Here is a 26,543-nt window from a genome sequence, read left to right on the forward strand (position 1 = left end):
TTCTTCATCCGACGTGAATCGTTGTCAGGCAAGCCATTTTTTGAGGTTAGAAAATAAGAAAAAGTCACTGGGTGCCAAATCAGGCGAATATGGTGAATGGTCAATTAATTCGAACTTTGAATCGTTAATTTTTGCCATCGAAACTGCACGAGTGCACTCGAGCATTGACTTTAAGAAAGAGGCATTTTTTTCTTGTTCAAGTGAGGACATTTTTCTCTGATTTTTTCTTTCAGCTAACCTAATAATGATGCATAATATTGTTCAGTGATCGTCTGGCCCTTTTCCAAGTAGTCGATGTAGATGATTCCATACGCATCCCAGAAAACAGTGGCCATAATCTTGGCAGTTGACTTTACTGTCTTTGCCTCCTTTGGGGCTGGTTCTCCTGCGGTAATCCTTTGTTTGGACTGTTCTTTGGTTTCAGGAGTATAGTGGTGTACCCATGTTTCATCTACAGTTACGAGTCGACGCCAAAAGTCTTCCCGATTACGCCAAAAGAGCCTCAGAGGTGACCACGCGGGTTCGTTTGTTTTCAACAGTGAGCAAACGTGGCACCCATCTTGCTGATATTTTTTTCATCCCCAATTTTTCATGCAAAATTGAAATGATTGTACCCTTTGATACCCCTGTGGCCTCAACTAGTTCTCGCAATTTTAATCTTCTATCACTCAACACCATATCGTAGATTTTGTTGACCATTTCGGGCGTACTCACTTCTACAGGGCGTCCTAAACGAGGTTCATCTTTTGTTGTTGTACGGCCGCGTTTAAATTCATTTACCTAGTTATAAACAGTTTTAAACGCAGGGGCAGACTTGCCATGAACGGCGTTCAACTCAACTGTGATTTCATTCGGTGTAAGGCCTTTCAAATGAAATATTTTATCACCGTTCGAAACTCTGTTTTTTCCATTATTCAAATAAACCAATAACTTTTTGTTCAACTAACGCTCACAAAAAAACGACTAAATGAATCGATCTGAAACTTTGTACGATATCTAGTTAGTAGTATTGCTTGCCAAAAACATCTTATTTTTAGCGTGACGAGTGCCTTCTCTTGGATTTTATAAAGACTTATTGACCCCCCTCGTAACAAAAATAAGCACCTACAAAATCAAAAAATGGCTTCATTACGATAAAAATTGATGGTTTTGTTGTGATAATTTTGATTATCTGTATTAGTTTGAAATGACTTAAAACAAACTTTATTAAGTATCTATTACTCATATATTCACATATAGTTCAAGTAAAGATTTTCTTCACTACAATATTCCACAACTAGAATTTCAACACTTAACTCATAACAATAGGAAATAGTCCACCACTCTATACTTATTTATATAAAAAATTGCTATTATTCAGGACTAATAATTACCAAGATATCATGAAATTTTCAATCTAATTTTTTTAGTTTATTAATTATAGAGGTTTTCTCTTTCTTATTTGCGCTTTGCATATATTTGATTCCTTCAATCGTACGTTAAAAAAAATGTAAACGAAATATTATTCTTTCTTAACACGAAGAACCTTATAATGTAAGAATCTAGACGAACGGAAAGAAAATATTGCAAAAAATATTTGTAAATTTACAACTTCTTGAATATACGTAAGGCAATATATATCTATTCATTGGCATTAAAGTGGACGTGATAAAATACAAAAAATAACGGTTAAAATGTAATTTAATATCAAATAATAAATGTATTTTATTGGCCATACCTGAAAAGATTGTTCTGAACAATGTGGTGTAATTCCAGAGAGAAAATTTTGTAAATCAGTTAAGCGAATCCGTGTATCATCATTCGATGATGACAGAGAAGTATCAGTCCGTGTTGAATGAGATATGTTATTTCCTATGAAGATAAAAAGGTCAATACTAATAAATTTTTTAAATTTTATTCGTAATTTATTACCTGTAGATTTTTGTGTTGGCGCTTCCGTTGTAACAGGACTGGAAATGAGAGAGGCTGCAGACCTGGCACTTGTTGTTACAGGATTCAAAGATGTTGGTGTAGAAATTCTGTTGCCACTGAAAGGTCTATTTATATTTCCCAATAAATTTCCAAGACTTCCTATTTGTCCTACACCAAATAGCTGCATCAGCTGTTGTTGCGACATATTACTCAGTAAATTTTGGATATCTCCTTCAGGATTAGCTCCACTGCTTCTCTGTGAACCTGGTGCAGGCGGATTATTAAGAACTTCATTGATTTTTCGACAGTATTCTTCATCTTTTTCAGTCTTGACATCCTACGGTAAATCATGTGTACTATTACACAAACGACGTATATTTTACTAGTTATAAATGAAAATATTAGAAGATATAAAAATCATCAAACAGCAATTAAACAGCTATTAAATTTACGAAACTGAACAAATAATACAGACTAAATATTTTTTGAAGCAGATACAGAAAGAAACATAGTTTAAAAAGATTTTTTTAGACTTTATAGACAATGTCATTGCGTATTAGTCATTGAGTATGTAAATGATAATAGAGGAATGATATATTTATAAACCATTTGTAAGATGGATTATACATATAATATAGACGTAAGAGCAACCGAAATAATTGTCAGTTTCTCCTATTTTCGAATTATAAATAATAATAAGAAAGTTTTGAAATTACAATTTTTAAATAATCAAATTTTAATATTGATGAATCTTGAATAAAAATTATGTTGTACCAAACGGTTTCTTATAATATAATTTTCCCTTTGACTTTCTAAATCTCCAGTAAAACTCCTAATACTACGCATTAATTTATTTTCACTTAAAGTCTATAACGAGCCGAGGCTCGTTATGTCTCTCTCCCCTTAAGTTAATCATAATCCGTTGATAACCCATGTATTCTTTTCTTTATGTATTTTTGCCTTGCCGTAGCTGTGGACGCGGCACGAGGTAAGTCAGGGAGCACCGAGTAGAGAGAGAGAGAGAGAGAGAGAGACCCGCGTGTACGCGTGTAAGCGTGGACGCCCGAGTGTCGCGCACATTGCCTAATTGGCAGAGACGCACCGCTGCCGAATAGCTAGCGCGAGAGAGGGGGACCACGTCCGCGTGCGAGTCAGAATCGGCTGCCCGCCTTGGCGAGAGGAAGCAAGTGCAGCGTGCGTGCGTGCGTGCGTGGGTGTGTGTTTGCCGATCTTAGCCGGTCAGCCCGAGAGAGCTGCCTCGTGGCCGAACACCTGCGCGTGTCAAGTCTAAAGCCGAGGCCACTGCGAACTTGTCATGTAAGTGCCCGTTCGATCTTAAGACTCTCCTCTCGCTTGCTTCTCGCTTGCCTCTCTCACTGCGAATACTATTTGTACGCTTCCTTTGTTATCTTAGTCTTAATAAATATTCATTCTGCTAACCACTGCGTCTTTCCTCTCGGCACTTCCTCCCTCCCGTGTTACGCGCATGCCGGCTTGCACCGTCCGCTGCTACCTGACCTACGACGCTCTCCGCGGGCCGAAGGCAAGAGTGCCCGCGTGTTCCCCATACGAGTTACCTGCAGGCCGAGTAGCCACTTAGCATCACCCTTAACGGGGTAGCAGAATCCCCGTTACATAATGGCGCCCAACCGATATTGGGTATGTAGCAGCTAAATATGTAAGTCAAAATATATATTCAAGCGTAAACGCGCGCATCAGAAGGCAAAAACAAGTAAAGACTAGTACGCGAGCCGCCGTGTTTACATTCCAAGCGCGACGCGCGACGTAAACACAACAGTAGCTACAAAGCATCGTACACACTACGGAGCGACGTAAACAACGTCGCAACTTACGAAAGGCCATACTGCGATTAAAAGCGACACCGGGAACTAAATAAAACGCGCGCATATAAATACTACGCGCAACATTAAGAACCGTAAATTCAACACCCAAAAGCACGTAAGCGACAGCGAAACGTATGTTACGCAGCTCATTAGATAGAACACTTACAATTCGTGTTTAAAGTCGCTCGATGTAATTGCCCAGCGTCGGGTGAAAAGTTAGACAATTCACAAAGCTCTGTTAATCACTAAACCCACTTATTTGTTTATTTTTCTTTCCATTCTCCTTTGCTCGTGGTCTGTATAAAACTTCCCTTCCCCTTGGTTATTTGAATTTTTTTTTACAAACCCCACGAGCGGACGAAATGGCAACCGACAGCTGGACAATCGAAAACTTAACAATTTTCAAAGACAACATCAACACTCGTTTAAAATCATGGATTCAAGGGCTGCCAAGCGATGTAATGGCAGACGCGTTAAACCGCTTAGAGCTGCGAAACGACGGTTCGATATACGAAAGAGGTAACAGATTGTATCGACGATTAAACGGCGACTACACCGGAAGCGACTTCATACAAACGCGCTTCGATAATCCAACACTAGCGGAAGAAAGGCGAAACGATTTAGCGCGCACCTTCTTCCAGTCAGAATTCCTACCGGACGATATAGTCGACGATATTCGTACGGCGCTAGAGGCAGAAATGACACTAGGCGCCAACGAAGAGAAAGAAGACGACAAAGAGCAATCAGGCTTCGCGACAAGCTCGCCACAAGGAGCCGCAGGGCCGATCGACATGTCGCTCACCTTAGAAGAGAATCCGCAAATAGCACCGATTATTCAAAACAAAGCTCACGCGCAGACGCCAGCCAACGAAAGCTGGAAACCTAACCATCTCTTAAACTCACCGAACGTCACACAGAGCGAGCCGATCGTGACCTCCAGCATGCAATCGGAGCCTCAGGTTACAGCAAGCGCAATGAGCTTAAAACATAGCAGCGAGACGTATACTGCATAACATTACGTCACGCCGACAGTCGAACCGATCGCTTTTCCAGCTACAAACCGAACAATGCGCGTAATGTTCCCCGATCAAAGCTAACACTGGCTGAGTATGGCGGCAGCTGCAGAGCTAAAACGGGCGTGGCAAGCAGAGTTCCAGACACGTGCTTTAAAAGAAAATTTTGAACGACCTCTGGGCTACGCAGCAAGCAGAAATGCAAGAATTAATGCTGCGTAATACAAAACAAGAAAGACGAATAGAGGAACTACTGCAAACCATCGCCACATTACGATCGGAAAAGAACAATGCAGAGCGAGTAAACAGCGATCTACAGGCGCAAATGAAAAGCGTAGTCGCTAACGCTCAACAGCAGACGGCCGAAAACCAAACACGTTGGAACGCGACACGATCGAGCAAAGGAGTTCATTTCCAAGACACGTTCGATTTGAACTACTACGAGCTGTCAAGCCAATTCGATGGCTCGATACGACCATCGCCCTCAACAATGAACCCACGAGCGCCGATATTTCACTCAACCACGAGACCGTCCACGCAAAATCAGTACGAGAGGCCGCAAACGGCAACTATAGCGGCAAGTACGCACTCACTGCCGTTTGGCCATTTTATCCCCGCAAGCTCGAGCTGGGGGAGGGGGGTTGCGCCGAAGACGGCGGACGATTCGCTCGCGCTCCCGGTGTCGAGACAGGCAGCAAGCCACAGCACGGGGGGACCCTCGCCTCACACTCTTAACACGATGGAGATGTCGCGCTTTATGAGCAAGCACCTCGGAAAGACGGTCCAGGAGTGGAAGATAAAATTCTCGGGCGAAAAAGGAGTTAGTATTGAGGAGTTCCTGGAGCAGGTAGAGGAGAATCGCCGGCTAGACCGAGTTGCGGAAGACGAACTGCTGGACTCGATGACGCTGCTGTTCGAGAAGCCTGCGCTGTTCTGGTTTCGGGCTTTGAGGCCCGCATGGAAGACGTACCAAGAGTTCAAGAACGCGGCACTCAAGACGTACAGCAAGACGAAAAGGACCAGAAGGAGCCTGATCGTGGAAGCTCAACTGCGCACTCAGGGGGAAAATGAGCCAGTGAGAGACTACGTCGTCTCTCTGCTCACCATTCTCGGCCGGTTCGAGGAGCCTTGGGAGGCGCAGGATCAAGTGAACCTGGTGATAGATAACATGCTTCCACGGCTGCTACGACGACTAAAGCGGTGCAAAGATTGCCTGACCGACTTTCAAGAGCTGCTGGAAAGAGCTCAAGAAGCAGAGGACGATGAGGTAGACCAATGGAGGCCCCCTCCCCCGGCAGAACAAAGCATGCTGCCAGAAGCGGCTTATAAGCCCAGGTCGAGGGCGGCCAGGATAAAGCCAACCGGCATTGCCTCGGTCAGCGAACATGCTGCGGAGCTGAATTGGGAAGCGTGCCTCAGGGAGTTCTTGGAGCAAAAACTCAAGCCGACCAGCAGGGCAACAGCCCAGACGTCGTCGACCCGAAGCCAAGGTGCTGCAGCAAAGCCCCAGCAGGGTGCTCAGGCGGCGGCAAAGGCCGAGGCCGGCGCAGCGCCCGGAGGACCGCCAGGCGGTGGCCGAGGCGGGAAAGGTGGAAACCGTGGAGGCAGAAGCGATGGCCGTCCCGGAGGCAATCAAGCCCAGATCGTCACCCCAAAGTCCGACAAGAATAAGGACAAAGAAATTGGCCCCAGTGGCGACAAAGTTCTCTGCTGGAACTGCAGCTGGCCCGGCCATACCCGGTTTTCCTGCCCGGAGTGCTCAGTCAAACTAGCAGAGCCAAAGAACGAGAGGGGGAGCGCGTAGTAGGGGTCCCTACCGCTCCTCGGGAAGACCGGACCTTCGCTACGGACGGCGTTACAGGAGTAGCGCAGGCGCTTCGCAGCCCGGCGGACGACTCCAGGCTAGCCTTGAGTAATCCGACCGACGCGCAGTCGCCATGCGATGAAGGTACTGTAGTCAGCGCCGTCGTGGAGAAGTCACCCCGGTGGTGGCTGACGGTAGACGTCGGCGGCTATCCATTTAGGGGGCTGTACGACACCGGAGCTTCCCGCACTGTCCTCGGCCCAAACGCGTTACAAATCGCCTCGGCGCTTAACCGCCGAGTACATCCGTACGTAGGCCCCGGGGCAAAAGCCGTCGATGGACACTACGTGCCAGTTTTGGGCAACGTAAGCCTACCTTTCACTTTAGGGGGGCTAACGCATTGGCTCGATGTTCTGATCCTGTCCGAAGTCGACACAGAGTGCACTTTAGGTGCCGACTTCACCCGCGCTTTTTCAGCGATGCTCGACCCGGAGGCGAACACGCTGAAGGTCAAGGGCTGTGACGAGCCAATCCCGGCCGCGCTTTCTTCAATGAGGAACTCATCTCACTGGCCCACTCGGTATAAAGGAAATTACCGAAAGTCAGCGCAGAGAAATCGACGAGCTAATGCACAGTTTGCTACCCGATCCACCCTGTGAACAGCTTGGCTGTACGAGCTGGATCGAGCACGATATCGACTTGAAATGCAAACGTCCTATCAAGCAACGGTACTACCCCGTATCAAAGAAGATTGAGGACGAGATGCACGAGCAGGTGCAGAAGATGCTGCGCATGGGAATCATCCGGAAGTCGAAAAGTGAGTGGACGAGCCCCGTCGTCATGACCCCGAAACAAGACGGCACTTACCGTTTCTGCATAGATTACAGGAGGGTGAACGCGCAAACGAGAGTCCCCGCGTATCCGCTGCCCTATATGGACGTGATACTGCGGAAACACGCCAAGTTCATAAGCGCGTTAGATTGCTCCGGAGCTTTTTGGCAGATCCCTCTTACAGAGAGGTCTATACCAATCACCGCGTTCACCGTCCCAGGACTCGGCTTGTTCGAGTTTGTCAGGATGCCCTATGACCTGTCGGGCGGGCCCGCAACATTCCAGATGCTGGCCGACAAAATCATAACGCCGGAGATGGAGCCCTACGCTTTTGCGTATTTGGACGACCTCCTTATCGCAACGGAAACCTTCTCAGAGCACATTAAGTGGTTGACGTGTATCGTAAAGCGGCTAAACGAGGCGGGCCTAACGATAAACCGAAGAAAGTCGAAGATTTGCATGACAGAAGTGCGATACCTTGGCTTGTTGGTGAACCGCGATGGTTGCCGTCCCGACCCTGAGAGAGTCCGGCCAATCCTTAAGTACCCCGCGCCGAGAAACCTGAAGCAGCTGAGACGTTTCCTAGGGATGGCTTCTTGGTACAGGAAGTTCCTAGAGGGCTACGCTTCCTTGAGTGAGCCGGTCACCGCACTCACCCGCAAAGATTGCAAGTACACGTGGACAGCAAAGCAGGAGACAGCTTTTGAGCAGGTGAAAGCTTTGCTGGCCTCCGCACCGGTGCTCGCAAGGCCAGACTTCTCCGCTCCATTCATCGTTGAATGTGATGCTAGCGACACGGGGCTGGGCAGTGTCCTCTTACAACACGTCGAGGGGGCGGATCGCGTACTTTGTTTCGCGAGTCGAGCTCTGACTGCTCCAGAGCGAAGGTTGTCAGTGACAGAGAGAGAGTGCCTCGCTGTATTCTGGTCGATCGAGAAGTTCCGACCTTACATCGAGGGTTACCATTTCACGGTGGTGACAGATCACTACAGCCTGGTGTGGCTGCGAAACTTGCGGAGCCCCAACGGGAAGTTAGGTCGCTGGTCCTTGCGTCTGCAAGCCTACGACTTCGACATCGTGCATCGGAGCGGCAAGGATAATGTAGTGCCGGACGCACTTTCCCGCATGTACAAGACAGACGAAGACGCAATAGCCGCCACGGCTTCTCTCAGCGTTGGAGAAGGCATGAAGGACCCTTGGTACCGGAATAAGATTAAGAAGGTCCTGGCCGACCCAAGGGCCCACCCGTATTGGAAGGTCGTTGGGGGATGCCTGTATGTGTGCCGCCCCGACTCGGTCATTGACGACGCGATGGGGCGAGACGACGATGCTTGGAAGCTGGTGGTACCGCGGGAGCGACGTGGACTGGTCCTCGCGGAATGCCATAACGAGCCGACGGCGGGACATCTCGGCCGTTACAAGACTTACCAGAGGGCGATCCTGCGCTATTACTGGCCAAACATTTATAAGGATGTAGCTCATTTCGTGCGCAACTGTCACGTGTGCCAACAGGTGAAAGTCGAGCAGGTGGCCCCGGCGGGACTAATGGGGAAGCATGTAGTTTCACGACCATGGGAAATAGTTTGCGGAGACTCGATGGGTCCGTTTCCGAAATCGCCACAAGGCCACGAGTACCTGCTGATTTTCATGGACATGTTCACCCGGTGGATCGAGTGCATCCCCATACGAAAGGCGAACGGCAAGACCATCAAGAGAGAGCTAAATCAGCGAGTTTTCTTGCGATTTGGCGTCCCCGAGAAATTCTTGTCGGATAATAGCACGCCCTTCAAGAACAAGCTCGTGGACGACTTCCTGGAGTCCCACGGCGTTTATCATGCGACGTGCGCGCCCTACTCTCCGAAATCTAATCCAACGGAGCGCGTGAACCGGACAGTAAAGACGATGATGGCGGCATTTATTCAAGAAAATACACTAAGTGGGACGAACATATCGCAGAATTCGCTTTCGCGTACAATACGGCCATCCACGAGGCGATTCGCTCGAGCCCGGCGTTCCTGAATTATGGGCAGAACCCAGAGCCGCCCCACACAGCGAGGCGCGAAGAAACACTTGAGGCCACGCGGAGACAGGAGGCCGCCGCGCTCGGGAGCTGGCAGGCAAAGATGGGAAATCTCGGCAAGCTCCACGCGCATGCCTCAGAAAGCTCCCAAGCTGCACAAGCCCGCCAAGAAAAATACTACAATAAGGGACACCGCGATGTTCGCTATGACGTTGGCGACAAGGTATGGGCGAAAAATCGCGTGCTTTCCTCGGCTGCCCGGGCTATCGCCGCGAAGCTCTGTCCCAAGTATGCGGAACCATTTGTTGTCACCGCTCGATTAGGCCCGAATTCTTACCAGCTTCGAAACGAAAGCGGAGTCGACGTAGGTAAAGTGGCTGTGTGCGACCTGAAACCCTGCCACGACGCGGAACGTTGCCTCGACCGCCACTCAACCAGGACGCCACCAAGCTGGAGCTAGCGCAAAAGGGGCGGCCCCCTCGAAAAAGGGGTAGGCCGCCCGGCTCGAAAAAGAGCGCTCCGCCGCCGATAGAAACGTCTCCGAGACGCCTCCGCCCAAAGAACACCCGAGCGGGCGAACCGCGCGCTTAACCAGCCACCCTTCGCGGCCCTTACGCCTCCGGAGTGCCCCCTTTCTTACCTTCGCTCCTCCGCTAACCAGCTTGCTTTGCTAACCAGCTTGCTTCGCTAACCAGCTGCTTATCTCAGTCGCTTTCTACTGCTAACCTGTTTGGACGACAACTCATCTCGAGTATCGCTCCTCATATAACCTTGCTCATATAACCCCAGAACTCTACGAGAATGCTGCCAGCAAGGACCGATAGAACGGTCAGGCTCGACGTGCTTGTAGAAGAGCTGCGCAGGATGCAGCTACTTATCAGCCAGATCCTCGAGGCACACGCCTCCTCCGTTCCTCTCAGTCCATCAGCAGTGAGCCTGACGGAGATACTGGGGGAGACCAGCCTCCTTCACATCGCTGCGCAGCCACCATCTGCTGCCCTTCCGGCGTTGCCAGCCTCGGATGCCGCCCAGACCGCAGCCCAGAAAACGACCGACGCGCTCCCGTTGGGACAGCCTGAGGGCGCCCTAAATGAAGCCACTAGGCACCCGCCGGCACTGCCAGCCATTACGGCGCCGCCCGCCAAGCCTTCGCGGGCTGAGGATTCGGGGCCCTCAGACCTCCCCTTGGAAACCCAGTGGGCGCAGCTCGAAAGCCGGGCTAGGCAGTGGCGCAAGACTCGCCAGCAGGCTGCTAAGGAGGGACAGCAAGCCTACTGGGAGGTATTAGCCTTCGCCGACCACCCCGACGCTTGTGCCAGAGCCTTGGTGCCCCAGGAGTTCCTGCAGCGGGTCTAGAGAGCCACCAGGCTGCGCGACTACCTGGACGCCGCAGAGGCCCAATTCGTGGCCAACGAAGAGGCCGACAAGACCAGGGCGGACCTAATGGCCCTTCAGCGGCAAAAGCTCCAAGAGCTGGAGGCCCTCCGAGCGGAACTGGCCGCTGTGGAGCAGGAGCGCCAAAACGCCCCAAGGCTGCTTTCAGCGGAGCTGCCCCATCGCGGGCCAGGGCCGACCGCGCTGCAGTACCAGGGAGCCACCGAGCCATGCGGCAGATTCGATGGCCCAAGGGTCGACCTCCGGTACAAGAGGTACTGTTGGGTGTGCAACCTGACCCAAGTGTCCAGAACGGACAACTGCCCCAACTACGCCCTGCACCAGCTGTTCCGAAACGGGAAATACCCGAAATACGAGTATCCGGAGACCTGCAACCCGGTACCGACTCCGGGACGGCGCGGAAGCTCTACCAGGGAATGAAGAACGGCGGCGCGATTAGCCTGCTGGCCTGTCAGCGCTCTCGCCGCTCCAGCGCCCCCCCTTGTTCTTTTCCTTACTGTCGCTTCGAAGCATCCCAAGGCGGGATTGTGTTTCGTTTTGTTTTTTTTTTGTTTGTATGAGCACCGACGCCCCTTTTTGTTTTAAAGATTCACTCTTATTCATCGGAAATTGTAAAGAGAGACAAAGCCTCGAAGCTACCCCTCCTCAACAATTGTATTTTCATGCTGTAATCTGTTTCACCTTCCTAATAAAGAACGTATTCTCCTACACATTAATTGCATTTATTTCCTGGTCGAGAGAGAGAGAGTGGGTCGAGCTGGTACCAACCTCGCTACCAGCGTCTGGGGAAGGGGAATATAACGAGCCGAGGCTCGTTATGTCTCTCTCTCCCCTTAAGTTAATCATAATCCGTTGATAACCCATGTATTCTTTTCTTTATGTATTTTTGCCTTGCCGTAGCTGTGGACGCGGCACGAGGTTAGTCAGGGAGCATCGAGTAGAGAGAGAGAGAGACCCGCGTGTACGCGTGTAAGCGTGGACGCCCGAGTGTCGCGCACATTGCCTAATTGGCTGAGACGCGCCGCTGTCGAATAGCTAGCGCGAGAGAGGGGGACCACGTCCGCGTGCGAGTCAGAATCGGCTGCCCGCCTTGGCGAGAGGAAGCAAGTTCGGCGATCGACGCAAGGAAGAAGTGCTTTGTGCTACACAGCTCGGGTTTTTCTTACCGATAAAGACGAAGGGTGCAGTGTGCGTGCGTGCGTGCGTGCGTGGGTGTGTGTTTGCCGATCTTAGCCGGTCAGCCCGAGAGAGCTGCCTCGTGGCCGAACACCTGCGCGTGTCAAGTCTAAAGCCGAGGCCACTGCGAACTTGTCATGTAAGTGCCCGTTCGATCTTAAGACTCTCTCTCTCGCTTGCTTCTCGCTTGCCTCTCTCACTGCGAATGCTATTTGTACGCTTCCTTTGTTATCTTAGTCTTAATAAATATTCATTCTGCTAACCACTGCGTCTTTCCTCTCGGCACTTCCTCCCTCCCGTGTTACGCGCACGCCGGCTTGCACCGTCCGCTGCTACCTGACCTACGACGCTCTCCGCGGGCCGAAGGCAAGAGTGCCTTCGAGGGGCATATCTGAGCCGCTGGGCTGAATCCCACGTGTTCCCCATACGAGTTACCCGCAGGCCGAGTAGCCACTTAGCATCACCCTTAACGGGGTAGCAGAATCCCCGTTACAAGTCTGGCTATCAAATAATTTCATATATACAGAAGTATGTGGCTAGCTTATACTAAAATTATATAAAATAGCATCGTTCAGACCGGTCGTGGAAAGAATAATCCAGCAGAAATGGTAAATCAGAGTTGTCGGTATCAGAATTAGAGATTGTATCCCGTCATCCCCCGAAGTCGTAGAAGGGCAAGCCTCCGATAACATTGGTTTCACAGGAAAGATGCACATTAGGGCGGTAGCGCTTTCATTAAATGCAAACAGGTAATTTTACTGCTTTTCTGCATTCAAGGTATGGCCAAAATTTTTAGAAGGCTCCGCGGCGGAAAGATTCTTAATTAAAATGAAGATACACAACCTGGCAGATGCTCAGGTACTCTCGATTTTGGGTACCATGTTCTTCAGAAGCACTGACATGTGGCTTGAGAACAACAAGTTGAAATTTGACAGTGGACTTGATTCCATAGTCGTTAGCTTTGTTTTGTTAATTGAATGGGCTTAACGTACTGCTTAACCTTTGGTTCCTGGAGGACGTCGCGTATCCAAATATGGGTGCTCGACAATGGTCACCGTGTTCGCCTTAAATCACAAGGAGGCAAGGCACCTATGTCCACCTATCTACTAGAAGAATAGAAGATTTGCTAGCATAAAGACAAGCCCTATAAATTCACGATGTACACACTTCTCTCTGATAACCTCTGATAAAACGAAACTCAGAGAGTCAGCTAGATAGTTGAAAGGAGTTCCTCTCCTATCCTAACATTTTACCAAGTCTTAGGGAGTTGAGCCAACTCTTAGGTGTAGCCTATCACACTTTGTCTGGCTGCACTGATTCTCCAATCCAGTTACCGTACCGTACAGACTGACCTGTCTACTGATTCATAGTGACTAATTTATACATATTGTGTTGCACTAAATATAGTTAACTTTAAAATTACTTTGTATCGTTATTCACTTGTTTCTAAAACATCGTGTCGGAAATGTCTAATCATGGTCCAAGTGTCTAGTGTATGGGAGCTGTGGGAGTAAACACAGTTGAGCAAATAAGCGGAGAGAGCTACCATCAGGTGGCTGAAACCCGAGAAACACCATTTGCGATCTTCAAGCTGGCATCTGTACGAACTTTGGGAAAGAGCACCACGCAGTGAGACGTTACTCGTATCAGTCTTTCGTTTTCGCTCGACTATCGTGTCGGGACTGTGGTCGGTTTTGGATTGCCATGACCTGGTGCCCTCGCTGCGGCCAAGGATGCTTAGTTCCAGGCTGGTAGAACAGATGACTAGATGGAAGCATCGAGTAAGAGGACCAGGATGGGTAACTTGCAGAGCGAGAGTCGGATCGGGTCATAAGGAGACATCATCTATGATTACAGGCATAAAAACGGGAGAGATAGATTGGACAGTAGAGAGCGTCGGCGGCAAGTAGAACAGCAGACACACGAGAGACCTGCGGTCTATCCGATAACTGCGTTCGTGCTACATATCCCCTCTCCCATACTAAGTTGGAAATTTTCAGGCTAATGCTTGCCCTTAACGCTGTGAAGTCGGTGGGGCAGACCATACGGCACTTGCCCCAAGCCTGCATAAAAGTAGTTCGCTCAGAAACAGATAACAGGATTTAATTGTCGAGTCTGTACGTTTATGTATGATTGCTTTGCCCGAATGTGGATTTATTTTGTTTTATTTTTGTATCATAAAACTGTTCATTGTTTATTTTTTTTTATTTTTTCCTTTTGTATTTTGTAAGTTTTTTTTATTATGTAATTGTTACTACTTATGATCTCGATCGCCCAGCGTCATAATGGCCTTGAGGTAGCACAGGACGAAATGAGAAAGTCCCCAGAAAAATGAGTTACTAGGGGGGAGGGAGAAAGGCTGTGATGAGAAATTGCCTCTTCAAGTTGATTGCACTATTTGTCCACTCTCGATTGCCGTTCCACGGTCATTACCGAACAGTGAGCGTGTATACACGCATTCAAATTTAATTTTTCTGTTATCGAAGAGCGACGGTCATCATGGCGATTGAAAAGAAAACGGAATATCGAAGGGAAGGTACTGCGAGAATGGAAAGAGGATCGGCAGTCGTAAGCGGCAGTTTAGTTTGCCGACGCTTGCAGCGAAAAACTAGTGCCTCCGAATGGATCACGGCGCGTTTACGAATATACGTACGGACGCGTCACACTATGGACCATTTTTTTTGAGTGTGATAAAATCAAACATCTCGGCCGAGAGTGAATCCAATAATATGAGCCGGGAAGCAAACGAAACCGAGACTGATGTACAATCCGAGAAAAATACTATCGAGACGATAGTTCTATTATATGACCTTTAAATGACCTTCGAAACTTGATACAACTAAATTTTTACGATTTTTTTCTACTTTTACCAATCCACACCATTTCAAAATTAATTTCAAAACAAAGTATATATATATTTTTATTGGCAACTTATGTTACAATTGATTTACACCTCCCTCTTCATCATTTGTGTCTCGTGCCCAGTCTGTGTAGATGCTACTATATGTGTTTTGTTTATGTATGTGTTTTGTGTATACAGGGTGTCAATTAAGTCCCGGGACGCCTGAATATTTTCTGAAGTACTTCAGTTCTGAAAAAGGTCACGGTCATTCCTACAGTAACTTTGAACAAGGAATCCGATGGTGACCTTGGATTTGACCTTGAACATAAATTTTGAGGTTATTTTGAGGTCAACCTCATTTTTTTAAATAGGAACCCCTATTTTTTATTGTGGAATCGGAAAGAGCGGGAAATTTTACGTCCGGATATGTATTGAGGTTTGAGGTTGAGGTTACTCCTAGAGGTCAAATAGAGGTCAAATAATGAATTCTTAAAAATTTCGCGAGTTCAGAGGTAAAAAAACAAATAAAGGTCATACCATTGGTAAGTCTTAACGAGGAACTCAACGGTGACTTCGAATTTGACCTTGAACCTCATTTTTAAGGTCATTTGAAGGTCAACCTCATTTTTTCTAATGGAAACCCCTGTTTTTGATAGCGGATTCGAAAGGAGCCCAAAGTTTTACGTATCGATGTGTCGAAGAAGGAATCCAATTGTGACCTTCAATTTGACCTTGGACTTGACCTTACAGGTTATTTGAAGGTTAACTTTTTTTTTTCCAGGAACCCTTATTTTTGACACCTGGAAATTTTACGCTCAGGTATGTACTTAGGTCGCAGAAAAAGTTTGACATTGGGGTTTACTCCAAGGTCATTTACCCACAACGGTTCAATCTCCACTTGACATTTAAGGTCATTTCAAGGTCAACTAGTTTTTTTGATTGGAAATCCCAGTTTTAGTACCAGGAATCGATAGAGAGGGAAATTTTTCATTCAGACAGCATTTTTTAAAATTATGACCTTACTATCGTCCTTATTCTTACTCTTTGCGTTACCCAGAAACAACGACGTGGACGTAGTAAGATCTGTTTCCTTTGGGGTGCTTGATTAGCGTGAGTCCCCTTGCCTCTCACTTAAAAGTTGAAAGTTTAATGGCAATGCCATTTTAGATTTGAGAAAATCTAAATTTTGTCAGTAGATTCGAACTCAGTGACCCCCAAAACCCCCGGGTACTAATTTCCAGCCAAAAATGTGCGATTTCTATTTTCATCCGCCATCTTTAATTCGCCATCTTGGATTTAAAAAAATCTAAATTTTGGCAGTAGATTCGAACTCAGTGACCCCAAAAACTCCCGAGTACTGATTTCCAGCCAAAAATGTGCTATTTCTATTTTCATCCGCCATCTTGAATTTGCCATCTTGGATTTGATAAAATCTAAATTTTGTCAGTAGATTCGAACTCAGCGACCCCCAAAACCCCCGAGTAAGAAATTTCAAGCCAGAATAGTCAGTTAAAAGGAATGTTTATAAAAGAACATGATTGTTGATAAAATAAACGTTTGTTTAAACCGTTTTCAAACTTATTTCAAATTTGTAAGTGGGTAAAGACAAAGATTAATGTCCAGAAGTTTGCATTACAGTATATGAGTTAGGGAATCCTGAATTTAACGACTCTTGCTATTTAAGCATTTACAAAAAAAAATAGAATTTATTTGATCTTTTTTGTTGTTCCTGGATTGTATTTCCGGCTGATAGTTTACGAACATAATACTTTCCAGAGTTAAAAACATTCTAAAGTTTAAAACATTCTAGAGTTCTAAACATTTCTTTTTGAACAACTCGTTTTTCTTTGCAGCTCATAAGTTTTTCTTTTGGTTTTAATTCGTGTACTATTCTTATCTAATTAAAAAAAATGGCGTATGCTAAACTTTCGGAGCGAAAACGGATAAGTTTGTTGATGATGCGTGGTTGGGAAGATCGAGTTCGATCTTACCTTGAAGTGCGCACACTGTTCAATAATAATTTCCGTAATCAAGATGGACAAACACCTATTTCAAAATCTACAGTCGAAAGGACTGTACGGCGCTTCGCAGAATTTGGGACTATTAGTGATCTTCAGAGAACTGGTCGCCCAACATCTGTTGCAACTGAGCAGAAGCAGATTGAAATTGCTCAAGCATTTATTGAAAATCCGCATCTTAGTTTACGTAGAGCTGGGCATGAGCATGACGTTTCTCATGAATGCGTACGAAAAATTCTGAAAAGCATTCATTTTCATCCTTATAAAATCCATTTGGTACAGGAGCTTAATGAAGATGATCCGGATCGTCGGCTCGAGTTTTGCGAAACGATGATGAATAGAATAGATGCAGAGCCTAATTTTTTATACAATATAGTTTTTTCAGATGAGGCTACTTTCACTTTAAATGGTGAGGTTAATAGACACAATTGCAGATATTGGTCTGACTCAAATCCTGCATGGATGTTGGAAAACCACACACAATATCCACAAAAGTTGAACGTGTGGGCTGGTATCTTTAATGGTACTCTTGTAGGCCCTTTCTTTATCGACGGTAATCTCACTGCAGCTTCATACGAACAGTTACTTAGGGATCAAATAATACAACGAATTAGAGAGATAGCAGGTGATGATTACGATGTAACTTGGTTTCAGCAGGATGGAGCAGCCGCTCATTTTGGTCAAAATGTTCAAGCATATTTGGATGCTCAGTTTCCTCGAAGATGGATTGGAAGAAGGGGTGAAATCGAGTGGCCGGCTAGATCTCCGGATCTGACACCACTCGATTACTTTCTCTGGGGTTTCCTTAAGAATAAAGTTTATGCCACTAAACCAAACAACATAGAGGAACTGCGCAATCGAATTCTGAAAGAGGCTGCAAGAATCGATAGAGCGATGATTCGCGATGCTGTTACTCATTTTTACAATCGTCTAGCTTTTTGTCAAGAAGTTGAAGGATTTCAGTTTGACCATCTCCATTAAACTTTGAACCTTTAAGTAAGAGGCAAGGGGACTCACTAATCAAGCACCCCAATCGTGAGAGGCAAGGGGACTCACGTTAATAAAGCACCCCAATCGTGAGAGGCAAGGGGACTCACGTTAATAAAGCACCCCATTGTGAGAGGCAAGGGGACTCACGCTAATCAACCACCCCATCGTGAGAGGCAAGGGGACTCACGCTAATCAAGCACCCCAAAGGAAACAGATCTTACTACGTCCACGTCGTTGTTTCTGGGTAACGCAAAGAGTAAGAATAAGGACGATAGTAAGGTCATAATTTTAAAAAATGCTGTCTGAATGAAAAATTTCCCCCTCTATCGATTCCTGGTACTAAAACTAGGATTTCCAATCAAAAAAACTAGTTGACCTTGAAATGACCTTAAATGTCAAGTGGAGATTGAACCGTTGTGGGTAAATGACCTTGGAGTAAACCCCAATGTCAAACTTTTTCTGCGACCTAAGTACATACCTGAGCGTAAAATTTCCCGCTCTATAGATTTTCGGTGTCAAAAATAAGGGTTCCTATTAAAAAAAAAAGTTAACCTTCAAATAACCTGTAAGGTCAAGTCCAAGGTCAAATTGAAGGTCACAATTGGATTCCTTCTTCGACACATCGATACGTAAAACTTTGGGCTCCTTTCGAATCCGCTATCAAAAACAGGGGTTTCCATTAGAAAAAATGAGGTTGATCTTCAAATGACCTTAAAAATGAGGTTCAAGGTCAAATTCGAAGTCACCGTTGAGTTCCTCGTTAAGACTTACCAATGATATGACCTTTATTTGTTTTTTTACCGGAAATTTTTAAGAATTCATTATTTGACCTCTATTTGACCTCTAGGAGTAACCTCAACCTCAAACCTCAATACATATCCGGACGTTAAATTTTTGGCTTCTTTGGAATCCGGTATCAAAAATAAGTTTTTTTGTTAGAAGAAATGAGATTAACCTTCAGATGACCTTGAAAATGAGATTCAAGATCAAATCCAAGGTCACCGTTGGGTTCCTCGTCAAGACTTACCTAGGGTATGACCTTTGTTTGTTTTTTGTTACCTCTGGACTCGCGAGATTCTTAAAATATCATTATTTGACGTCTATTTGACCTCTAAGGGTTAAACCTCAACCTCAACCTCAAACCTCAATACATATCCGGACGTAAAATTTCCCGCTCTTTCCGATTCCGCAATAAAAAATAGGGGTTCCTATTTAAAAAAATGAGGTTGACCTCAAAATAACCTCAAAATTGATGTTCAAGGTCAAATCCAAGGTCACCATCGGATTCCTTGTTCAAAGTTACTGTAGGAATGATCTTGACCTTTTTCAGAACTGAAGTACTTCAGAAAATATTCAGGCGTCCCGGGACTTAATTGACACCCTGTATGTGTATGTATGTAGGTGTGTCTGAAACTTTTGCGTCCCTGTCTTCTGCTTCTGTCTGTTCAGCTTTTCTTCCGATTTTTCTGTTGATTAATCTTCTCTTCCTCTCTCTCTCTTCTAGATATGCCTTTTCAGCTCTTGTTTTTCTCTTTCTTGTTTATTTTCTTTTCTACTTCTTCCTTTGCTACTTTCTTTTGCCTTTTAACCTTTGCCTTTCTTTTGCTTTTGCTCTCTTTCTTGCTAATCATCTCACCTGTCTTTCTCCTTATTAGGGCTTTGACACCTTCTTCTCATTTCCTATTGCTCCCTCTGCCTTTCATTTCCTCAACTTCACTTATATTCCTTAGTGTCTTATAATTTTGTCTTCTTGTTTTAATTTTTCTTTTTCTTCTTCGTTTCTTCTTCTTTTCCATTTTTGCTCCGTCATCCGATACCTGCTTCCTCTCGCTTGTGTAGTTGCTAGTACGTGTATTTTGTGTATGTAGATGTGTCTGCGAGTCTTGTGTCTCTGTCTTCTGTTTCCGTCTATCCTTAGTCTTGTAATTTCGTCTTCTTGTTTTTCTTTTTCTTTCTCCTCTTCGTTTCTTCATCTTTTCCATTTTAGCTCCATCATCCACGCTATCTTTTCTTTGCTTCCTATTATTATTTTTTCCCATTCTTCCCCTTCCTTTTTGCTTTTTTAACATTTTTCTACTATGTGCTTCCAATTTTCTTCCTCTTTCATACACATTCTGCATCTGTTAATTTCTTCTTTTTCCCAATACCTGCTTCCTCTCGTTTCATTACCTAACCTAAACCTTTCTCTTATTTGTAGGCCTTCTATTCTTCCCTCTCCTTGAACTTCCTTTAATCTATATTTTTACATTTCTTCTTTCATTTCTTGTTTCCACTCGTTTATGTATCTTGACCTTTTTAGCTTTTCTTCTAGTTCCTTTTCTTCTTTTTTCATCCTTAGCTCCCAATTTTCTCTAAATAGCTTTTCTCCAAGCCCCCATAGTCTTCCGAGTCCTATATTTATTTTCCCTTTTACCTTCTTTATCTGCTTTTGATTTCCGTTATTTCTGCTTATCACATATCTCAAGTAGTTGTACTCTTTAACCATCTCTATCTTCACACCTTCCCATTCAAATTTTTCTTCCTTCCCCCTTCCTCCTCCTCTCCAGCATTTCATCATCTTTGATTTTCGTACATTTAGCTCTAATCCCCTTTCTTCCAGATATCATTTTAATTTTTTCAGTATCGCTTTCATTTCACTTTCACTCTTTGCCATCATCACTATGTCATCTGCATATCCTAATGTCCATATTATCTTCCTTCCTATCACCACCCCTCCTTCTTGCACCTGTTTGATCTTGTCTTCCAGGTCGGCGAAGGTAAGATTAAATAGCGTGGTGCTCAAAGGGCACCCTTACCTTACGCCTTTGTAAGTCTCGAACTCTCCAATTATTTCTCCTCCAACTTTTACATTACTCCCTGTTTTCTTATATATTTCTTCTATTCTTGTCCTAATTTTTCTATTTATCCTTTTCTCTTTCATTGTTTCCCATATGTTCTTCCTTGTTATCCTGTTAAAAACGGACTTCATGTCGGCAAAGAATACAAACAGTTTTCCTCCTTTTTTCCTTATTTCCTTCCCTATTATAGTTTTTAATATATATATTGCGTCCTTTGTTCCTCTTTTCTTCCTGAATCCCATCTGCGTATCGCTTAGCGTTTCTTTAGCTTCTAGTTCTCTTTCCAGCTGTATCTTCCTGTATCTTCCACACCTGTATCTTCCACAGCTGCGTAAGTAATCCCATGGCCCAACAGAATCTTTATAGTTAGGGTGAATTCGTGTTTCCCGAGTCCACAAGAAATAAATAACGTAGGTAAACAAATACAACGTTATTTCCTAGTGAGCTACAGTATTTCCCAAGAATTTTGTAGCATTGTAAATAAACTTTTCCACAGAAAATTATTTAAAGCATCTTATAGTACAAATCTTCCCCTTTCAAATGCGAATAAGTTTGTCAAAATGTCTTTTTTTTTCGCCAAGATATCGCATTTTAAAATATTTATATTCATGAAATTCTCAAAATTCGAATATCCATTAACCCTTTGAAGCACAGATTTTTCTATTAGCTTTTTTTGCATGAAGAATTGTGCTCGAAAATATTCGAAAATATAAAATGAATCTGCAACGAGAATTTCGTTTTTTAAAATCTAAGGTGAATTCAAAATAGCGGAATGAAATATTATCATTTTGAGTATACATTGTCAGACTCATGAATTTTTTGTAACTGATTATGATATGGTTCTTAAGGATAGTATGATGTTAAAATACGTTGCAACGGTAGTCGATTCGATCAATCGATAAGTTCGCGATTCGACATACTCAAAGTGCGAGAGCGAAAGTTTAGGAGAGAGAGGCGCTCGCGCGATTTTAAATTTCAGTTTAGCCTCAGCCGTTGTGCAGAAAACCGCCAAATTTTCTTTTGTGTTTTTGCCGTTTGTCGAAAGAATGTTTTTCTGGATTTGGTACGTGCGTAGGTGATAGCGAAGAGCGAGGAAAAAGTAACTAAGCCAAGATCAGCGAGGAGTCGGACGAGTAGCAACCGATCCGGGGGCTAAGAGCAGCGTCTTTACAGCATCACCCGGGAGCAAAAAGTTTGCTGACATCAATTACGGATGATCACTGTAATTGCACCGCAGGGTAGGTGCACCTCCCTTTTTCAGTGCGACAAAATAATTCCGAAAGTATTTTATTATACGCGACCGTTATCGCATTCGCACCGAGCGTTATAGTTTGTGATATAATTTTGAATTCTTTCTCTCTCTCTCTCTCTCTTCCCGGATAATTGTAAATCTTATACACGTACGCAAGTCTTTCGGTCCACCAAAGACTGTAACTTCTATTATTATAAACGTCTTGATTCTTGTTCCCCGCATTACGTTATTTCGTTTCCCTTTAGTTTAACGGATCCGTCACCTGATATTTTTTGAATCCGATTTCATCTAGGGAATAGTGGAAAGAAACATTAGTCTCCGTACCCCTAAGAGAAAGCAAGTGTCACAAGTAAGGTAACTGAAGGTGAGTTCAACTCTATTTAGGCTAATCAATGAAGTCAAAAATGAGGTATTTTGTGACATTAATACTAACAGCAAACCGACTATGCAAAGTAGTTTATTACTATGCGTAGATGAAAACGTATATGTTTTCAACTCGCAACTTTCATTTAATAAATTTTTACAGCCGTTTGAAACAAAAACATGTGTTTCGCGTATAAAACCAAAACTATTGAAGTTAGGTATGTACCTCAATGGAATAAGTTGTAGATAATAGAATTATCTATAAAATGAGCTATCGCTCATCTCAATCGAGTAATTAATAATCAATAATTGCAAAAAACATCAAAATTGATCAAAAAAGGTAACATTTCAAAAATTCATATCTCCACATAGAGTGATGTTGAAAGAATTAGCTTATGATATTTTGTAGATTGCATTGTCTACTTCACGTATGCTAAATCTGAGCTATATAATTATTACTTTCGGCACTACAGTAATGACAATTAAAGCTTTTTTTTAGTACATCTTGCATAATGCCCTGTGGCTCAGTCGTAAGAATTATACATTATTTGAAAAAAGCTTTCTAAAGCTCAATAATCAAACTATAACTTTGTCATTTGAACTTTTGCTCTAAAATCAGCTTAAAAGGGTGAAATTTGCCGTTGAATATCGGGCAAAATGCGCCCGAGCGTCAAAGAAAGCGAGCGGTGGGGGATACAGATCCCGCGAGGGGGAAGTATATATAGTAATAGAAAAGCCAGGCGCTCGGCGTTTGACGTTAATATTACTTGTTTGATATATATATTTACACTATTTTACTAAAATTTTTTTTATTTTTCAAGTTAATGAAGTACGCATTCGATATTTGTTAAATAAATAATGCGAAACATATAAAAATATGTGTATATTTTATTATAATATAGGAAATGTAACGGGGTAGCTATCCGTTTATTTAATACTAAATCCGTTTATTTATTATGCGCGCGATCGCATCGAAGAGAGCGCGGGATTATCTACATGTTTAAATTCGAAAATTGAAGAGCAGAAGGGAACGGGTGTCAGTCAACCAACTTTTTACTAACACAAAATAATAATATCAGAATTACGGTTAATATCACATGCGAGATCGTTTATTTCCTCTAAAGTCTACAATGTATTCGGCCCGTGTGTTTATTTTTACAAGACGCGCGCGCGATAATAACATGCAGTGTCGGATCGCTCGCCGCTCTTTGTTCGCCGAGTTACTACATGCACGATTCTTATTGAGTACGAGAGATTAGTTATTATCAATTCTGCTACAATCGCAAAATTAAGCTGGCCAGCTTACCTTATTAGCAGACGCACGGACAACGAGGGAAAAACTTCGCACTCTAGTTGTGGGAAAGTCTGTCTTTTATGACCAAGTGGTTCTCGCTTTCGATTTCGCCCTCGATGACGAAACCTCACACTCACACACGCTCACACGCACTCGGCTCCGTCAGGCGAAGGCACAGCTTCTCTCTCTCCTAATTAGCTCGTCTCGACACTCAGGAAAACTCGGGAAAAACTCTCTTTGTCACTAGCTGCAGGGGCGTGCTAAGGTTCTGAGTTTCAACTCTGGCTGGAGATATCGACAGCTAATCCTCAACTAGTTCATTTTCATACGCGCGCGTTCCGTCTCCTCGCGTGCCGAATTCCCTCGTCACATCTTTCCCCAACCGATAGGTGCTATCCCCGCAGGCAGCCGCATGGTTGGGCTGTCAGCGCTAATAAGACGTTTACCGTCACAGCAAATAGTAATTTATATTTATTTATAATACATTTATCCCCATAAAAAATGTAGTTATTCCATTAACATTTGAACAAAATACCTGTTCATTTTTGGTAATTATAAAAGTGATATTATTATATTATATATATGAAAAATTATATTATAAATATATGTGTATATTTTATTATATATTCATTACATATTCATTAATTATCATATAATTTAACAGTTTGAGATATTATTTATAATAATTATATTTATAATGTTATTTACAATAAATTTTAATTTGTTTCATTATACTTAAAAATTATGACATTATTATGGTAATACTATAGATACTTAATTTAAATATTAAAGTTATTCATTAAATCTACATCTTTTAGCGCAGTGTACTTGGTCCATGTCTACTATATTATCTAGATTATCACACACACTATCAACTATAGTTTCGCATTCTATTATTTCGTCATTTTCGTTATCACTATCGCATCTGATAATAATGTTTCTTTCAAAATTGAAACAAGATTCTTCGTGACAATGTGCACAAAGATTTTTACATTTTAACCCATTTTTTCGACAAGTACAAGAATAATCTACGCAGCCTTTCTTGCTACACGAACAAGATATTTGTTGAAACAATTTTTTCGGCACAAGTGGCTCTTTAGTACCGATAAGTAAAAGACTATTGTTATCTATTTCCCATCCCCAATCTGTTGCTTTTACATTTGAATTTCCTAGCCATCGTTGAACTTGATAATAAACACTAAACGCGTGCTCTTTTGCTGTTCCTTCGGTTGGTGGCAAAGATTCTAATAAAAATTTGGATTTGACTTTGGCCTTGCTAAAATGCAAATAGCGAAGGTCATTTAACGAGAAAGCATTAGATTTTTCTATTAAAATATTTTCTGCCTTACTGCTATAAATACCCATAATTAAATGCACTGCTCGCAACTTCGTCGTGAGTAGCATCTTTTTTATAAAAAACTGAAGCGAATTCCATTAATTTTTGATGATTAAATATTTCCATCAATTTGCTTTTACCTTGTTTGTAGAAAGCAGATGTGGTATCGCAACCACAAAAGGCATGCAAAAAGCCTACAATGCTTAACAAATCTTTATATAAAAAGCTAGTATTACTATAGTATTCATAATTATGAACACCTTTACTGTCTTTCCTGAAAAAGATATTACTCACGTTTTGTCCTATTTGCGTTACTATTACTAATAAATCTATATCTGTGCCTAGAATAATTGAAATAGAATAATCAAAACATCGGCATTATCAGAAGCAATTCTTATTCTGAAAGCTATTTCATTTAATAAATGGCATAATATTTCAATTAATTTGATTTTGTTTTTTTCATTACTCAAAAATTGTTGCTGATTAACCGTTATTTTCGTATGATTTTTTAATGCTATTTCGCTACCTATATTTTTTAATTTTCGCCGAAAACGCTCAACCGATTTCGTTACATTTGTATCATTTTCTGGTTAACCGTCGAAGACTATATAACTATTGGGTTCATAATGGATTTTTGCATACGAAATATACTTATTTAATATGCACTCTATTGTATCATTACATTTTCTAACGACTTTTTGAAGAAAAAATCCCCCGTCTACTACATGAGTAGTTTTGCCCTTGATCTCGATAATATCGACTTTTTCAAAATTTGAATAAAATGCTGATTTTTTTGATTTCCGCATACCATTTTCATCGAATAATGACAATGGCACTGAAGATAGTTCAAATTTGCTGCTATATTCCCTAATATCTTCTAGAGTTTTTATATTTAACGCTAGTTTTTGAAATATCAATTCCGGTGATATATGAACTACTTCGCTGCTGATATTTTTTATTATTAAATTAGTGGTTTGTAAATTAACAACTTTACTGCTCCGCTTAAATTTTAAGGATGAATATGTTTTATCAGCTGTATTTTTCATTAATGCATTCCCGATTTCGAAAACTTTAAAACAATTTACAGAAGACAAATCACCAACATAGCCAGAAAATATACCAATAATTTTGTCTGTGTCTGGGAATGGATTATAGAATTCGAAAAAGTTTAATAGTTTATGGCAAATGTAACGTTACAGAAATTTTCCATCGCGCTACTAACTTCTAATACAGCTGTTACGTCTCGTGCATCAACTACGAATAGCTAATGAATGAGACGTTCCAATATGTTGACTAGTGGTTGGATATGTCTCACTTATAATAAATGTATGTGGAAATGTATGTCTGATAATTGCACTACCTTGATAATCGTAGTTTTTAATTGTTGACAGAAATGCAGCAGGCTCTAACTGCTTGTAGAATTTTATAAATGTAGCAGGCTCTAACTGCTTGTTGAATTGTATAAATGTAGCAGGCTCTAACTGCTAGTTGAATTGTATAAATGTAGCAGGCTCTAACTGCTTGTTGAATTGTTTTGGGTAGGTTGTTGAATAATTACTTGCACGATATTACTTTGTAACAGTCGCGAGTTTATTAAGTAAAGTAATCATCAATTGT

At 43.2% G+C, this 26,543-nt stretch overlaps 1 protein-coding gene across 2 annotated transcripts in view; it reads right to left on the minus strand.

Annotated features, from left to right (window-relative positions):
- LOC131663286 (proteasomal ubiquitin receptor ADRM1-like) overlaps positions 1-26,543 on the minus strand; it is a 228,247-nt gene that overhangs the window by 81,344 nt on the left and 120,360 nt on the right. Inside the window, exons 3-4 of one of the 2 annotated variants that reach the window (XM_058933610.1) lie at positions 1,912-2,248; positions 1,718-1,851 (exon numbers count right to left, since the gene is read on the minus strand). In XM_058933610.1, the coding sequence (XP_058789593.1) occupies positions 1,718-1,851; positions 1,912-2,248 (471 nt within the window). Of the gene's footprint in view, positions 1-1,717; positions 2,249-26,543 lie in introns of both variants that reach the window. The other variant, XM_058933607.1, reaches the window with a different exon arrangement.

Source organism: Phymastichus coffea, unplaced genomic scaffold (assembly GCF_024137745.1).
Source record: "Phymastichus coffea isolate CEN01 unplaced genomic scaffold, Cenicafe_Pcof_1.1 PCOF00002, whole genome shotgun sequence".
Lineage (NCBI taxonomy): Eukaryota > Metazoa > Arthropoda > Insecta > Hymenoptera > Eulophidae > Phymastichus > Phymastichus coffea.